General features: G+C 38.2%; 1 protein-coding gene across 6 annotated transcripts in view; it reads left to right on the plus strand.

Annotated features, from left to right (window-relative positions):
- Nucleotides 1-19,102, plus strand: part of SYNRG (synergin gamma) — a 402,787-nt gene that overhangs the window by 375,312 nt on the left and 8,373 nt on the right. For 4 of the 6 annotated variants that reach the window (XM_053706889.1, XM_053706891.1, XM_053706892.1 and 1 more), the window contains 2 exons: nt 8,538-8,648; nt 9,841-9,876. In XM_053706889.1, the coding sequence (XP_053562864.1) occupies nt 8,538-8,648; nt 9,841-9,876 (147 nt within the window). The remainder of the gene's footprint in view (nt 1-8,537; nt 8,649-9,840; nt 9,877-19,102) is intronic. The other 2 variants (XM_053706890.1, XM_053706894.1) reach the window with 1 other exon arrangement.

The following is a 19,102-nucleotide window of genomic DNA, read 5'->3' on the forward strand; positions in this document are numbered from 1 at the left end:
CTGGTGCAGGTCTACAATTTTGTTTCTGGTGTCCTTCGACAGATCTTTGGTCTTCACCATAGTGGAGTTTGGAGTGTGACTGTTTGAGGTTGTGGACAGGTGTCTTTTATACTGATAACAAGTTCAAACAGGTTCCATTAATACAGGTAATGAGTGGAGGACAGAGGAGCCTCTTAAAGAAGAAGATACAGGTCTGTGAGAGCCAGAAATCTTGCTTGTTTGTAGGTGACCAAATACTTATTTTCCACCATAATATGCAAATAAGTTCTTTCCAAATCAATGTGATTGTCTGGATTTGTTTCCACATTTTGTCTCTCATAGTTGAGGTATACCTATGATGAAAATTACAGGCCTCTCTCATCTTCTTAAGTGGGAGAACTTGCACAATTGGTGGCTGACTAAATACTTTTTCTTTCATGTAATTAACAAGAGTCCATGAGCTAGTGACGTATGGGATATACATTCCTACCAGGAGGGGCAAAGTTTCCCAAACCTTAAAATGCCTATAAATACACCCCTCACCACACCCACAAATCAGTTTTTCAAACTTTGCCTCCAAGGGAGGTGGTGAAGTAAGTTTGTGCTAGATTCTACGTTGATATGCGCTCCGCAGCAAGTTGGAGCCCGGTTTTCCTCTCAGCGTGCAGTGAATGTCAGAGGGATGTGAGGAGAGTATTGCCTATTGAATGCAGTGATCTCCTTCTACGGGGTCTATTTCATAAGGTTCTCTGTTATCGGTCGTAGAGATTCATCTCTTACCTCCCTTTTCAGATCGACGATATACTCTTATATTTACCATTTCCTCTACTGATTCTCGTTTCAGTACTGGTTTGGCTTTCTACAAACATGTAGATGAGTGTCCTGGGGTAAGTAAGTCTTATTTTCTGTGACACTCTAAGCTATGGTTGGGCACTTTATTTATAAAGTTCTAAATATATGTATTCAAACATTTATTTGCCTTGACTCAGAATGTTCAACTTTCCTTATTTCCAGACAGTCAGTTTCATATTTGGGATTATGCTTTAATTATCATATTTTTTCTTACCTCAAAAATTTGACTTTTTTCCCTGTGGGCTGTTAGGCTCGCGGGGGCTGAAAATGCTTCATTTTATTGCGTCATTCTTGGCGCGGACTTTTTTGGCGCAAAAATTCTTTTCCGTTTCCGGCGTCATACGTGTCGCCGGAAGTTGCGTCATTTTTGACGTTATTTTGCGCCAAAAATGTCGGCGTTCCGGATGTGGCGTCATTTTTGGCGCCAAAAGCATTTAGGCGCCAAATAATGTGGGCGTCTTATTTGGCGCCAAAAAATATGGGCGTCGCTTTTGTCTCCACATTATTTCAGTCTCATTTTTCATTTGCTTCTGGTTGCTAGAAGCTTGATGTTTGGCATTTTTTTCCCATTCCTGAAACTGTCTTATAAGGAATTTGATCTATTTTGCTTTATATGTTGTTTTTTCTCTTACATATTGCAAGATGTCTCACGTTGCATCTGAGCCAGAAGATACTACAGGAAAACCTCTGCCTGCTGGATCTACCAAAGCTAAGTGTATCTGCTGTAAACTTTTGGTAGCTATTCCTCCAGCTGTTGTTTGTATTAAATGTCATGACAAACTTGTTAATGCAGATAATATTTCCTTTAGTGATGTACCATTGCCTGTTGCAGTTCCCTCAACATCTAAGGTGCAGAATGTTCCTGATAACATAAGAGATTTTGTCCATAAAGAAGGCTTTGTCTGTTATTTCTCCTTCTAGTAAACGTAAAAAGTCTTTTAAATCTTCTCTCTCTACAGATGAATTTTTAAATGAACACCATCATTCTGATTCTTTGGACTCTTCTGGTTCAGAGGATTCTGTCTCAGAGATTGATGCTGATAAATCTTCATATTTATTTAAGATGGAATTTATTCGCTCTTTGCTTAAAGAAGTACTAATTGCTTTAGAAATAGAGGATTCTAGTCCTCTTGATACTAATTCTATACGTTTGGATAAGGTTTTTAAAGCTCCTGCGGTTATTCCAGAAGTCTTTCCTGTTCCTAATGCTATTTCTGCAGTAATTGCTAAGGAATGGGATAGATTGGGTAATTCATTTACTCCTTCTAAACGTTTTAAGCAATTATATCCTGTTCCGCCTGACAGGTTAGAATTTTGGGACAAAATCCCTAAAGTTGATGGGGCTATTTCTACCCTTGCTAAACGTACTACCATTCCTACATCAGATGGTACCTCGTTTAAGGACCCTTTAGATAGAAAAATTGAATCTTTTCTAAGAAAAGCTTATCTATGTTCAGGTAATCTTCTTAGACCTGCTATATCATTGGCTGATGTTGCTGCAGCTTCAACTTTTTGGTTGGAAACTCTAGCGCAACAAGTAACAAATCGTGATTCTCATGATATTATTATTCTTCTCCAGCATGCTAATAATTTCATCTGTGATGCCATTTTTGATATTATTAGAGTTGATGTTAGATTTATGTCTCTGGCTATCTTAGCCAGAAGAGCTTTATGGCTTAAGACTTGGAATGCTGATATGGCTTCTAAATCAACTCTACTTTCCATTTCTTTCCAGGGAAACAAATTATTTGGTTCTCAGTTGGATTCTATTATTTCAACTGTTACTGGTGGGAAAGGAACTTTTTTACCACAGGATAAAAAGTCTAAAGGTAAAAACAGGGCTAACAATCGTTTTCGTTCCTTTCGTTTCAACAAAGAACAAAAGCCTGATCCTTCGTCCTCAGGAGCAGTTTCAGTTTGGAAACCATCTCCAGTCTGGAATAAATCCAAGCCTGCTAGAAAGGCAAAGCCTGCTTCTAAGTTCACATGAAGGTACGGCCCTCATTCCAGTTCAGCTGGTAGGGGGCAGGTTACGTTTTTTCAAAGAAATTTGGATCAATTCTGTTCACAATCTTTGGATTCAGAACATTGTTTCAGAAGGGTACAGAATTGGTTTCAAGATGAGACCTCCTGCAAAGAGATTTTTTCTTTCCCATGTCCCAGTAAATCCAGTGAAAGCTCAAGCATTTCTGAATTGTGTTTCAGATCTAGAGTTGGCTGGAGTAATTATGCCAGTTCCAGTTCCGGAACAGGGGATGGGGTTTTATTCAAATCTCTTCATTGTACCAAAGAAGGAGAATTCCTTCAGACCAGTTCTGGATCTAAAATTATTGAATCGTTATGTAAGGATACCAACGTTCAAGATGGTAACTGTAAGGACTATATTGCCTTTTGTTCAGCAAGGGAATTATATGTCCACAATAGATTTACAGGATGCATATCTGCATATTCCGATTCATCCAGATCATTATCAGTTCCTGAGATTCTCTTTTCTAGACAAGCATTACCAATTTGTGGCTCTACCGTTTGGCCTTGCTACAGCTCCAAGAATTTTCACAAAGATTCTCGGTGCCCTTCTGTCTGTAATCAGAGAACAGGGTATTGTGGTATTTCCTTATTTGGACGATATCTTGGTACTTGCTCCGTCTTTACATTTAGCAGAGTCTCATACGAATCGACTTGTGTTGTTTCTTCAAGATCATGGTTGGAGGATCAATTTACCAAAAAGTTCTTTGATTCCTCAAACAAGGGTAACCTTTCTGGGTTTCCAGATAGATTCAGTGTCCATGACTTTGTCTTTAACAGACAAGAGACGTCTAAAATTGATTACAGCCTGTCGAAACCTTCAGTCTCAATCATTCCCTTCGGTAGCCTTATGCATGGAAATTCTAGGTCTTATGACTGCTGCATCGGACGCGATCCCCTTTGCTCGTTTTCACATGCGACCTCTTCAGCTCTGTATGCTGAACCAATGGTGCAGGGATTACACGAAGATATATCAATTAATATCTTTAAAACCGATTGTTCGGCACTCTCTAACGTGGTGGACAGATCACCATCGTTTAATTCAGGGGGCTTCTTTTGTTCTTCCGACCTGGACTGTAATTTCAACAGATGCAAGTCTCACAGGTTGGGGAGCTGTGTGGGGATCTCTGACGGCACAAGGAGTTTGGGAATCTCAGGAGGTGAGATTACCGATCAATATCTTGGAACTCCGTGCAGTTTTCAGAGCTCTTCAGTTTTGGCCTCTTCTGAAGAGAGAATCGTTCATTTGTTTTCAGTCAGACAATGTCACAACTGTGGCATACATCAATCATCAAGGAGGGACTCACAGTCCTCTGGCTATGAAAGAAGTATCTCGAATTTTGGTTTGGGCGGAATCCAGCTCCTGTCTAATCTCTGCGGTTCATCTCCCAGGTGTAGACAATTGGGAAGCGGATTATCTCAGTCGCCAAACGTTGCATCCGGGCGAATGGTGTCTTCACCCAGAGGTATTTCTTCAGATTGTTCAAATGTGGGGGCTCCCAGAGATAGATCTGATGGCCTCTCATCTAAACAAGAAACTTCCCAGGTATCTGTCCAGATCCCGGGATCCTCAGGCGGAGGCAGTGGATGCATTATCACTTCCTTGGAAGTATCATCCTGCCTATATCTTTCCGCCTCTAGTTCTTCTTCCAAGAGTAATCTCCAAGATTCTGAGGGAATGCTCGTTTGTTCTGCTAATAGCTCCGGCATGGCCTCACAGGTTTTGGTATGCGGATCTTGTCCGGATGGCATCTTGCCAACCATGGACTCTTCCGTTAAGACCAGACCTTCTGTCTCAAGGTCCTTTTTTCCATCCGGATCTGAAATCCTTAAATTTAAAGGTATGGAGATTGAACGCTTGATTCTTGGTCATAGAGGTTTCTCTGACTCCGTGATTAATACTATGTTACAGGCTCGTAAATCTGTATCTCGAGAGATATATTATAGAGTCTGGAAGACTTATATTTCTTGGTGTCTTTCTCATCATTTTTCTTGGCATTCTTTTAGAATACCGAGAATTTTACAGTTTCTTCAGGATGGTTTAGATAAGGGTTTGTCCGCGAGTTCTTTGAAAGGACAAATCTCCGCTCTTTCTGTTCTTTTTCACAGAAAGATTGCTATTCTTCCTGATATTCATTGTTTTGTACAAGCTTTGGTTCGTATAAAACCTGTCATTAAGTCAATTTCTCCTCCATGGAGTTTGAATTTGGTTTTGGGAGCTCTTCAAGCTCCTCCGTTTGAACCTATGCATTCATTGGACATTAAATTACTTTCTTGGAAAGTTTTGTTCCTTTTGGCCATCTCTTCTGCTAGAAGAGTTTCTGAATTATCTGCTCTTTCGTGTGAGTCTCCTTTTCTGATTTTTCATCAGGATAAGGCGGTGTTGCGAACTTCTTTTGAATTTTTACCTAAAGTTGTGAATTCCAACAACATTAGTAGAGAAATTGTGGTTCCTTCATTATGTCCTAATCCTAAGAATTCTAAGGAGAAATCATTGCATTCTTTGGATGTTGTTAGAGCTTTGAAATATTATGTTGAAGCTACGAAATCTTTTCGTAAGACTTCTAGTCTATTTGTTATCTTTTCCGGTTCTAGGAAAGGCCAGAAAGCTTCTGCCATTTCTTTGGCATCTTGGTTGAAATCTTTAATTCATCTTGCCTATGTTGAGTCGGGTAAAATTCCGCCTCAAAGAATTACAGCTCATTCTACTAGGTCAGTTTCTACTTCCTGGGCGTTTAGGAATGAAGCTTCGGTTGACCAGATCTGCAAAGCAGCAACTTGGTCCTCTTTGCATACTTTTACTAAATTCTACCATTTTGATGTATTTTCTTCTTCTGAAGCAGTTTTTGGTAGAAAAGTTCTTCAGGCAGCGGTTTCAGTTTGAATCTTCTGCTTATGTTTTTTGTTAAACTTTATTTTGGGTGTGGATTATTTTCAGCAGGAATTGGCTGTCTTTATTTTATCCCTCCCTCTCTAGTGACTCTTGTGTGGAAAGATCCACATCTTGGGTAGTCATTATCCCATACGTCACTAGCTCATGGACTCTTGTTAATTACATGAAAGAAAACATAATTTATGTAAGAACTTACCTGATAAATTCATTTCTTTCATATTAACAAGAGTCCATGAGGCCCACCCTTTTTTGTGGTGGTTATGATTTTTTTGTATAAAGCACAATTATTCCAATTCCTTATTTTATATGCTTCGCACTTTTTTTCTTATCACCCCACTTCTTGGCTATTCGTTAAACTGATTTGTGGGTGTGGTGAGGGGTGTATTTATAGGCATTTTAAGGTTTGGGAAACTTTGCCCCTCCTGGTAGGAATGTATATCCCATACGTCACTAGCTCATGGACTCTTGTTAATATGAAAGAAATGAATTTATCAGGTAAGTTCTTACATAAATTATGTTTTTGCCCCACTGTATCTAGCCTGTTATTTAATCAATTTCTCCCCCTTCGAGTCTCAATTTGGTTTTAAAGATTTTGCGGGCTCCTTCTTTTGAGCCTATGCATTCTTTGGATATTAAACTACTTTCTTGCAAAGTTTTATTTATTTTGGCTATCTCTTCTGCTAGAAGAGTTTCTGAATTGTCTGCTCTCTCTTGCGAGTCTCCTTATCTGATTTTCTATCAAGATAAAGCTGTTTTACGGACTGCGTTTAAATTTTTGCCAAAGGTTGTAAATTCTAACAACATCAATAGGGAAATTGTTACTTACTTGTGTCCTAATCCTAAGAATACTCTTGAAAGATCTTTAGATTCTTTGGATGTGGTAAGAGCTTTGAAATATTATGTTGAGACTACTAAAGATTTCAGAAAGACTTCTAGTCTATTTGTTATTTTTTCTGGTTCCAGAAAAGGTCAAAGTCTCTGCCATTTCCTTGGCATCTTGGTTGAAGCTTTTGATTCACAAAGCCTATTTGGAGGAGGAGCTGTCTCCGCCTCAGCGTATTACAGCTCATTCTACTAGATTAGTCTCCACATCTTGGGCTTTCAAGAATAAAGCTTCAGTTAATCAAATTTGCAAAGCAGACACTTGTTCTTCTTTGCATACATTTACTAAATTTTGCCATGATTTGAGGTTTTTTGAAATTTTTAAGAAAACGTAATTATTTTTTGGATTTAATTTCTCAGCAAAAATGGCTGTTTTTATTTTATCCCTCCCTCTCTAGTGACTCGTGGACTTCCACATCTTGGGTATATCCCATACTTCACTAGCTCATGGACTCTTGCCACTTACATGAAAGAAAACATTTATGTAAGAACTTACCTGATAAATTAATTTCTTTCATAGTGGCAGTAGTCCATGAGACCCACCCAATATTTTTTGGGGTTATGATTTTCTTTATATATATATATATATATATATATATATATATATATATATATATATATATATATATATATATATATATATATAGCACTTTGTCCTGTTTCTCTTTTTTATGCTTTTTTACACCTCACTAACTTGGCTATACATTAAACTAAGGTATAAGTGAGGTGGGAGGTGTATTTATAGGCATTTGAGGTTTGGGAAACTTTGCCCCCTTCTGGTAGGAATGTATATTCCATACGTCACTAGCTCATGGACTCTTGCCACCATGAAAGAGCTCTGCGGAATCTGTTGGGGCTCTACAAACAACTGATAATAACAACAACAACATAGCAGTGCTGCGTTCGGTGGTGTATAGTTTGAACCTATTTGCATAATTTATTGTTGTAGTTGAGCTTCTTGTCTCAGTAGAACCTTGAATTCCTCAGTTTGTATTTGATATGCAGCTGGTATTCCTAAGGATGGAGATTTTTGTATAGATGAAAGTCTTTTCGCTTGGGGTGAATTTCGGCTCAGCTCAGATTATCTCAAGTCCCAAAGGACAAGGTCTTTTATGAAACCATGTGTCCTTTCTTCCAATAAATGTTTTATGACCAAGAGCATTAATTCATAATTCAAGTTTTACAGACCTGTGAACCTGTAAATATACACTGTAAATAGGATTAACACATAGTTCATGTCGTCTTCATTCCATATAGGTTTTCACAAATGCTCCAAAATGATGTGTTATGGAGGAGGCATGCCAGTTACTGAAAATGTCTCGAATTCTGTGTTTGGATCTTTCCTTTGGTGATCACCTGCACATTAAAGGGGCATTTAACTCATTAGAAAGACATGGCTCTCATATTTTAAATAATAAAGGTTTTTTTCCCCCCTCTTCATAATAAGGAATCATCCATAGAAAATCGCAGTAGGTGTTTCCGGTTTCTCAAAGAGATCACCTGCGTTCTAGTGGTTGTGAAAAAACCCTTGTTTGAAAGAAAGGAAAAGGCTCTTTGAGTTATGTAGGAGAGATACATTCAACTTCAGTTAAAACTACATAGTGGCATGTGATCATTGTTTTCAAGGTTTAAACTTTTTACCACAGTATTTCAAATGACAGATTCCACATTCCAGTATGTGATACAAGGGCTGAAATATAGACTTCTACAGAGCTTACACCCCAACCACTCCAAAGCAATTAAAGGCAGATTTTAATATTGTGGAACATGTCAATTGGCAAAAATTCTTCTTACGTGACTGAATTCTTCCTAGCATAAATAATTTGTTCTATTTTAGCTAATATATTAATATCTATATTTAAATAAATTTAATCTGTCAATATTTTTCATTTAAATTTATTTTCAGCCTGATGAAAGTGCACTGGATTTTTCTTCCTGTATGCTCAGACCAGGGATTAAGAATGCCCAAGAACTAGCCTGTGGGGTGTGTTTGCTAAATGTAGATTCCCGCAGTAAGGTGAGTACAAAAGACTTCTGGTAAAATGAATGTAGCATTCTTTGTTTAAATGATCATTTTGTATATGTGTCCTAATTGTTGACATGACATGTTTTTAAACGTTTTCAGCATGGCTGTTTCACAATATTTTATTCTTATCAACAAAGTATGATTCACTCATACCTACAAAGGTTTCATTTCATGCATAATTTAAAGTTTGTTCCAAGTTTATTATCCAAAATATATTTTATTGTATCATCTCATAAAAAAATATGTTGACATTTGTGTGGAGGAAACTGTGAATTTGAGTGAATTTACAAGCAATTTTACCATTTTATGAAGACCTACAACTGCTGTTTGTTGATAACACAAACCCATTTTATAATAGGCAGGTTTATCACTGCTGATGATCTATTCAACACAGGTGTTTTTGCAAGATTCATTTGAGGAATATTCCATTGTAAATCCAGTGCAGGAATATTCCAGTGTAAATTTTGTAAATCAATCTCATTTTATTGAGATTTAATAAATATTGCTGCATTATTTGACAAATGTCCTTACATTTTCTTATAACTACCAATACATTTGTATTTTTAAATTCAGATTTTATTATTGTAGTTTTATAGTCCTAATTGTTTAAAGGGATAATGCAGTGCAAACAACTACATGCTCTAATTCTTTACAACATTTCATTTTTTTAACTTACTGTTGAGCTTAGTTACAGCGTTAAACACATAGGTAAAGTCAAAATCTGGAGCCACAAGTACTGCAGCTCCCAAGCTAAACACAGCCAGTGATTGGCAGGGTTCATGCAACTTCCGCTTAGCTCTGTGGCTCCTGATTGTAACTTTATCAATGTTACAATCTATTGGAACAAATTCAAGCATGTCATTTTTGTACGATAATGTCCATTTAAATGACATCCTGAAATTCATATTACATTTTAATTACATTTTTTCCGGACTTTGAAAATCCTAACGAGTCTTTGCAATACAGAAATAAAGTGGCAATAAATGTATAGTCTATTGTAATTTTGGCTCTTTTTGTATATTTTGTTTGCTTCTGTTTCCATTTCAATATTCATTTTCTCTTCAACACTCTTTACAAAATGGCTGCCATAAAAAAACACAAGATGCCTCATCCAGTAACAATTTAACACTTTGTCTTTGTCTCCTTAAGTATGTTTACCTTTTGATTTTGAACATTATTTCAGAAAGAAGAGAAAACTCCAGTGGAGCATCCTAAAAAAGTATGGAACGATGCACTTTTTTTTCTTAAGTATTTATTCAAAATCATGCGTTTGTAGGCCTTAAGTATTTAGCTTTCCTCTAGCTTTGTATTCTAATTTTCATCAATTTGTCAACTCTATTTTCATCTCTTTTAATATTTTATTTTTAATCAACTAATACTTAAATAGAAGACTGTATACATTTCCTCTGGTGTTGCTTTGCATGAATGTGTCCTTGGTTTGCAGACATATATTTTTTATTGTTTGTGTCTAATTAGATTGTACAAAGTCATTGTTTTGTGCTTGGGTGTTGTGTTACATCATTCAGCTGTTGTCTTAGCACAAAAAACACTTGTTCCGTTCATTAGAGTATCTGTGTAGTGGTATTATGAGTGAAACATTTGTATAAGACTACCCTCTGGGTCATTACATGTAAAATATTAATGTTAAATAGTTATTTTTTAAAAGAACATGGTGTTATTTTTCTCATGATCGTGTGACACCAAAAAAAAATATTTATATATATATATATATATATATATATATACTAGGCGATAAGCCTGCCCAAAATGTAAAATTACAGAAAAAAATAAACAAAGCTATCCAAAATAAAAAAATTAAACCTAAACTAATACCCCTATAAAAAATCCCCCCCAAAAATAAAAACACCCCCTAATCTAATACTAAACTACCAGTAGCCCTTAAAAGGGCTTTTGTAGGGCATTGCCCTAAGTTAAACAGCTCTTTTACCTAAACAAATTACCAATTACCCCCTAACAGTAAAACCCCCCCACCCACCAAACCCCCCAAAATAAAAAAACTTAACACTAAAAAAAAAAAAAACTAAACCTAAAGGGGCATTTATATGGGCATTGCCCTTTAAAGGGCATTCAGCTCTTTTACTGCCCTTAAAAGGGCAATTGGCTCTTTTCCAGCCCAAAAACCTTAATCTAAAAAAAAAAAAAGCCACCCACAAAAAAAAAAAGCCTAAGACTAAGCTCCAAATAGGTACTCACCGTTCCTGAAGTCCGGCGGAGAAGGTGGTCTTCCAGTCGGCTCCATCATCTTCTATCTTCATCTCGAACAAAGGCAGAGCGGAGGGGCAGAGCTGTCTTCCCTGATGCGTGGATCCTCAGCGGCTGTCCTCAGCGGCTGCAACGTTCCTCAGTGGCATGGAGGCTCCGCTTCATCCGATGTCCATCGTACACTGAAGATTGAATGCAAGGTACCGCAATCAATTTGGGTACCTTGCATTCCTATTGGCTGAAATTTTAAAATCTGCCAATAGGATTAGAGCTACTGAAATCCTATTGGCTATTCAAATCAGCCAAAAAGATTTCAGTAGTTCTCATCCTATTGGCTGATTTTAACATTTCAGCCAATAGGAATGCAAGGTACCCCAATAAATATGGAGTACCTTGCATTCAGTCTTCACTGTGCGACGGACGATCTCATGAAGAGCAGCCTCCACGCCGTCGAGGACCGCCACCATTGAGTACAGCTGCTGAGGATCCACGCATTCGGGAAGCCAGCTCCGCACCTCTGCGCCGTCTTCGTTCAAGATGAAGATAGATGATGGAGCCGCCTGGAAGAAGACCTCCGCCGGACTTCAGGAACGGGGAGTACCTATTTGGGGGCTTAGTGTTGGGATTTTTTTTATTTTATTTTTTATTTTTAAGATTATGGATTTAATGGGCTGGAAAAGAGCTGATTGCCCTTTTAATGGCAGTAAAAGAGCTGAATGCCCTTTTAAGGGCAATGCCCATACAAATGCCCCTTTAGGGGCAATGGGTAGTTTTTTGGGGTTTTTTTGTGTTAGTTTTTTTTTTTGGGGGGGGGGGGTTGGTGGGGGGGGGGTGTTTACTGTTAGGGGGATTTAGTAATTTTTAAATGTAAAAGAGCTGTTTAACTTAGGGCAATGCCCTACAAAAGGCCCTTTTAAGGGCTATTGGTAGTTTAGGGGGTGTTTTTATTTTGGGGGGCTTTTTTATTCTCATAGGGATTAGGTTTCTTTTTTTTTCTTTTCTTTTTTTTCTGTAACTTTAGAATTTTATTTTTTGTAATTTTAGATTATTTCTTTTGTAATTTAATGTTAGGTTTTATTTAAGTATAACCTAGTATTGGGGTTAATTTAGGGGGTGCTAGGTTAGGGGGCTTAGTAATTAAATTAGTTATTTGCAGTGGGGGTTGGTGGTTTAGGGGTTAATAGGTTCATTTAGGTTTATTGCGATGTGGGGGGTTGGCTGTTAAGGGGTTCATATTTTAATTGTTATTTGCGGATTAGGGGTTAATTTATTATTTTGCGATGTGGGGGTTGGCGGTTTCGGTGTGAGGTTAGTTTTTTTTTGTTATACTTTGTGTGGGCGGTTACGTGTTTTTTATTTATTTCTTGCGGGCGGTTACGTGTTTTTTCATTATTTTGTGCGGGTGATTGCTTGTCTTTTTTTAAGGCTTCGGGTTTGCCTATGCTGCATCCAGGTGGATTCCGAAAATGGCAGGGTGGTGTGAACCTTCGGTGGATTCTTTCACCACCCTGCCATTTTCGGAAACCACCGGGATGCAGCTTCACTGGATTCTTATGGCTGTCTTGTGCAGCCAACATTCCTTTGAGGATGCCTGCGCAACTGGCGACACCGACGAATGCGTCGGTGTCGCACATATATATATATATATATATATATATATATATATAGTCTTGTCCCTTTTTTCTTCTTTGAGTGGGTGGAAGCTCACAATAGTTTTGTTATTCAATTTTGTTTTTTTTTATCAGTTGACTGTGATAAAATGGGACAGTACACTTTACAACTTTTTAATTCACTTATTTTATTTATTTTGCCCTATTTTAATTTTCAGACCGAAATTACAGTAAGAGTTTTCCAATTCTGACAACTGGAAGAGCATATGCAAGCTTCACAAACCTCACCCTGCTGCATATCTATCCCTATTTGGCTTGATCAGATAAAGATAATCAAATGCAAAAGAATAAGGGCCAGTGGAGGAGTATTTTGGACTTCCTTAGAGCCCTAATTGCACTAGAATTAAACTTTTTGCGCTCGTTGGATTGCGCTGGTATTATGAGTTGAAAGTTATCGCTCTCGCGCTAACCCGATGAGCGCAAACAGCTTACTTCTAGCACAATTAGACTGTCTTGCAAACAATAACCTATTCCCCCATCGAAGTCAATGGAGAAAAAAAAGTGGAAAGAAACCCAACACCCGACTTGCGCACAAATACGGTCGCATATTTTCATATGCGCGTACCCGATGCGCAAGCCCGACATCAAAATATGAATATTGCATAAATAGGGACCTGTCTTTTGCCTCCTTAATTGCGTCAGGGGTTAAAGATCCTACATTTTCTGATGCCTTGTAATCATTTAAATTCAGTTTTTAAGAGTTGTTAATCTCTTTAAAGTTTTCCCTATTTCTGATGCGGTTTCTCAAATAATTCTAGGGAATGGTCTTATCCAGGCAATTCATTTATTCTTCTGCAAGATTTAAAAATTTATATCTTTTACCTACTACTTATATTGATTTGTGGGAAGCAGTTCCCAAGGTTGATGGGGCCATTTCCACTCTGGCTAAATATACTACTATTCCTTTGGAAGACAGTGCTTCTTTTAAAGACCCTTTAGATAGAAAATCAGAGTCTTTTCGTACATGCAGGATATTTTGCTCAGGCCACCTATTTCTATTGCTGATGTGGCTGCTGCTTCTACTTACTGGTTGTCTAGTCTTTCAGAACAGTATTTTGATGACCCTGCTAGTTCAAATATTTTGGGTTTACTCAGGAGTGCCACTTCTTTTGTTTGTGATGCTGTATTTGATATTATGAAGACTAATGTCAAAAGCATGTATTTGACAGTTCTTGCCAGGAGAGCCTTATGGCTTAAATCCTGGTCTGCTGTTATAGTGTCAAAATCCAGATTATTATCTCTACATTCTGTAATATCTACTGTTACTGGAGGTAAAGGAGTTTTTCTAGAAATTCTACAGGGAAAGCTTTTAATCGTTTTTGGTCATTTTATTAGGGAATAGGGAACAAAAGTTTGACTCCTCTGCTCAAAGCAAGGCACCTCTTGTTCAGTCTGGAGACCTAGTGCTAACTGAAACAAGTCAAAGCAGGGTTAGAAATCTATCCCTACAACCAAAACTGTATGAAGGTGCAGCCCTGATCCAGAGGTTCTGTTAGGGGGCAGATTAAGCCTCTTTCAGGGGCTTGGTTTTAGTCTGTTACAGACCCCTGGGTTTTAAATATAGTTTCTCCAGGATATCAAATAGGATTCAGAACAAGGCCTTTCAGAGGAAATCTTTTCTGTCCAATGTTCCAAGGAATCCTGTAAAAGCTTCAGTCTTCATTATTCCAAAGAAGGAAGGTACTTTCAGGCTGGATCTGAAAGCCCTGGACAAATTTGTTATGATTCCATCTTTCAAAATGGAAACTATTCGGACTATTCTGCCTCTTGTACAGCAAGGTCAGGTTATGTCCACAATAGATTTAAATGATTCATGTTCCAATACACAAAGAACACTTCCAGTTTCTGTTGTTTGTCTTTCTGGACATTCATTTTCAGTTTATTGGCCATTTGGTCTGGCTACAGCTCCAATAATATTCACTAAGATTCTGGGTGCCTTTCTGTCTGTGATCAGGTCTCAGGGTATTTCAGTGTTTCTATAATTGGATGATATCTTGGTCCAAGCTTCGTCTTTTCCTTTTGCAGAATCTCACACCAACTGACTATTGTTTCTACAACAGCATGGTTGGAGGATCAATTTTCCAAAAAGTTCTTTGGTTCCTCAGACAAAGGTAACTTTTTTGGGTTTTTCTATAACATAGCAGAGAAGGTTAAAATTGGTGTCAGCTTGTCCGAATCTTCATTCTCTCTCTCGTTTACCTTGGTTGCTCAATGTATGGAAGTCCTAGGTCTAATGATTGCAGCCTCAAATGCCTTTCTCTTTGCACATTTTCACATGAGGCCTCTTCAGCTTTGTATGCTGCATCAATGGTGCAGAGATTATACTCATCTATCTCAAAGGAATTTTTTTTATCCCAGTACAAGTTAGTCTCTAGGCAGGTTCATCAGGTTGTTATTCAGGTGGCGTCTTTTGCTTGTCTTTTGCTCATCCTTCCTAGACTGTGATCACTACAGATGCAAATCTCTAAGGTTTTGGAGCTGTTTGGGGGGCTTTGAGTGCACAGGGCCTTTGGGATCCTCAGGAAGCGAGGTTACCCTTCAATGTTTTAGAACTATTTCTATGACTATGTCAACCATCAGGGGGGAACTCACAGTTCCCTAGCAATGAAGGAGGTGTTTCAAATTTCATATTCCAAGGGTGAACAACTGGGAGGCAGACTCTCTTAGTCATCAATCTCTACATCCAGGGGAGTGTTCTCTTTACCAGTATCTGTACAATCAGATTGTGGATCTTTGGGGTCTTGCAGAGAAAGATCTAATGTCCTCTCATTTGAGCAACTTCCCAGGTACTTTGTGAGGTCCAGGGATCCTTATACAGAGTTAGTGGATTCTGTAGTAGTTCCTTAGGCCTAGATTTAGAGTTTAGCGGTAGCTGTGAAAACCAGCGTTAGAGGCTCCTAACGCTGGTTTTAGGCTACCGCCGGTATTTGGAGTCAGTCAGGAAAGGGTCTAACGCTCACTTTTCAGCCGCGACTTTTCCATACCGCAGATCCCCTTACGTCAATTGCGTATCCTATCTTTTCAATGGGATCTTTCTAACTCCGGTATTTAGAGTCGTGTTTGAAGTGAGCGTTAGAAATCTAACAACAAAACTCCAGCCACAGAAAAAAGTCAGTAGTTAAGAGCTTTCTGGGCTAATTCCGTTTCATAAAGCTCTTAACTACTGTGCTCTAAAGTACACTAACACCCATAAACTACCTATGTACCCCTAAACCGAGGTCCCCCCACATCGCCGCCACTCGATTAAATATTTTTAACCCCTAATCTGCCGACCGCCACCTACGTTATACTTATGTACCCCTAATCTGCTGCCCCTAACACCGCCGACCCCTATATTATATTTATTAACCCCTAATCTGCCCCCCTCAACGTCGCTTCCACCTGCCTACTCTTATTAACCCCTAATCTGCCGAGCGGACCGCACCGCTACTATAATAAAGTTATTAACCCCTAATCCGCCTCACTCCCGCCTCAATAACCTATAATAAATAGTATTAACCCCTAATCTGCCCTCCCTAACATCGCCGACACCTAACTTCAATTATTAACCCCTAATCTGCCGACCAAATCTCGCCGCTACTGTAATAAATGGATTAACCCCTAAAGCTAACCCTAACACCCCCCTAAATTAAATATAATTTAAATCTAACGAAATAAATTAACTCTTATTAAATAAATTATTCCTATTTAAAGCTAAATACTTACCTGTAAAATAAACCCTAATATAGCTACAATATAAATTATAATTATATTATAGCTATTTTAGGATTTATATTTATTTTACAGGTAACTTTGTATTTATTTTAACCAGGTACAATAGCTATTAAATAGTTAAGAACTATTTAATAGCTAAAATAGTTAACATAATTACAAATTTACCTGTAAAATAAATCCTAACCTAAGTTACAATTAAACCTAACACTACACTATCAATAAATAAAATACCTACAATTACCTACAATTAAACCTAACACTGCACTATCAATAAATGAATTAAATACAATATCTACAAATAAATACAATTAAATAAACTAGCTAAAGTACAAAAAATAAAAAAGAACTAAGTTACAAAAAATAAAAAAATATTTACAAACATTAGAAAAATATTACAACAATTTTAAACTAATTACACCTACTCTAAGCCCCCTAATAAAATAACAAAGCCCCCCAAAATAAAAAAAATGCCCTACCCTATTCTAAATTACAAAAGTTCAAAGCTCTTTTACCTTACCAGCCCTGAACAGGGCCCTTTGCGGGGCATGCCCCAAGAAATTCAGCTCTTTTGCCTGTAAAAAAACACATACAATACCCCCCCCCCCCAACATTACAACCCACCACCCACATACCCCTAATCTAATCCAAACCCATCTTCTTCCAACGACGTCCAACTGAAGAATGACGGTTCCTTTAATGGACGTCATCCAAGATGGCGTCCCTCGAATTCCGATTGGCTGATAGGATTCAATCGGAATTAAGGTAGGAAAATTCTGATTGGCTGATGGAATCAGCCAATCAGAATCAAGTTCAATCCGATCAGCCAATCAGATTGAGCTTGCATTCATTCAACAGCCAATAGAATGCGAGCTCAATCTGATTGGCTGATCGGATCAGCCAATCGGATTGAACTTGATTCTGATAGAATCCTATCGGCCAATCGGAATTCGAGGGACGCCATCTTGGATGACGTCCCTTAAAGGAACCGTCATTCTTCAGTTGGACGTCGTCGGAAGAAGATGGGTCCGCGCTGGAGGTCTTCACGATGGAGCCGGTCCTCATTGGATGAAGATAGAAGATGCCGCTTGGAAGAAGATGGTTGCCGGTCCGGATCTACTCTTCTTCCCGGATAGGATGAAGACTTTGGACCCTCTTCTGGACTTCTTCAGCCGTCGGATGATGGATGTCTAGCCCCTGCTTGGGCTTGGATGAAGATTTTGGAGCCAGGACGGATCGGTGATACCCGGTGAGGTGAAGATAAGGTAGGAAGATCTTCAGGGGCTTAGTGTTAGGTTTATTTAAGGGGGGTTTGGGTTAGATTAGGGGTATGTGGGTGGTGGGTTGTAATGTTGGGGGGGGGTATTGTATGTGTTTTTTTACAGGCAAATGAGCTGAATTTCTTGGGGCATGCCCCGCAAAGGGCCCTGTTCGGGGTTGGTAAGGTAAAAGAGCTTTGAACTTTTGTAATTTAGAATAGGGTAGGGCATTTTTTTATTTAGGGGGGCTTTGTTATTTTATTAGGGGGCTTAGAGTAGGTGTAATTAGTTTAAAATTGTTGTAATATTTTTCTAATGTTTGTAAATATTTTTTTATTTTTTGTACTTTAGTTAGTTTATTTAATTGTATTTATTTGTAGATATTGTATTTAATTCATTTATTGATAGTGTAGTGTTAGGTTTAATTGTAGGTAATTGTAGGTATTTTATTTAATTTATTTATTGATAGTTTAGTGTTAGGTTTAATTGTAACTTAGGTTAGGATTTATTTTACAGGTAATTTTGTAATTATTTTAACTATTTTAGCTATTAAATAGTTCTTAACTATTTAATAGCTATTGTACCTGGTTAAAATAAATACAAAGTTACCTGTAAAATAAATATAAATCCTAAAATAGCTATAATATAATTATAATTTATATTGTAGCTATATTAGGATTTATTTTACAGGTAAGTATTTAGCTTTAAATAGGAATAATTTATTTAATAAGAGATAATTAATTTCGTTAGATTTAAATTATATTTAACTTAGGGGGGGTGTTAGTGTTAGGGTTAGACTTAGCTTTAGGGGTTAATACATTTATTAGAATAGCGGTGAGCTCCAGTCGGCAGATTAGGGGTTAATGTTTGAAGTTAGGTGTCGGCGATGTTAGGGAGGGCAGATTAGGGGTTAATACTATTTATTATAGGGTTAGTGAGGCGGATTAGCGGTTAATAACTTTATTATAATAGCCGTGCGGTCAGCTCGGCAGATTAGGGGTTAATAAGTGTAGGCAAGTGGAGGCGACGTTGTGGGGGGCAGATTAGGGGTTAATAAATATAATATAGGGGTCGGCGGTGTTAGGGGCAGCAGATTAGGGGTACATAGGGATAATGTAAGTAGCGGCGGTGTACGGAGCGGCAGATTAGGGGTTAATAATAATATGCAGGGGTCAGCGATAGCGGGGGCGGCAGATTAGGGGTTAATAAGTGTAAGGTTAGGGGTGTTTAGACTCGGGTACATGTTAGAGTGTTAGGTGCAGACGTAGGAAGTGTTTCCCCATAGCAAACAATGGGGCTGCGTTAGGAGCTGAACGCGGCTTTTTTGCAGGTGTTAGGTTTTTTTTTTCAGCTCAATCAGCCCCATTGTTTTCTATGGGGGAATCGTGCACGAGCACGTTTTTTAAGCTGGCCGCGTCCATAAGCAACTCTGGTATCGAGAGTTGCAGTGGCGGTAAATATGCCTGTACGCTCCCTTTTTGGAGCCTATCGCAGCCATTCTGTGAACTCTCAATACCAGAGGTATTTAAAAGGTGCGGCCAGAAAAAAGCCAGCGTTAGCTACGCAGGTCGTTACCGACAAA

This window comes from Bombina bombina, chromosome 3, assembly GCF_027579735.1.
Source record: "Bombina bombina isolate aBomBom1 chromosome 3, aBomBom1.pri, whole genome shotgun sequence".
Taxonomy (NCBI): Eukaryota; Metazoa; Chordata; class Amphibia; order Anura; family Bombinatoridae; genus Bombina; species Bombina bombina.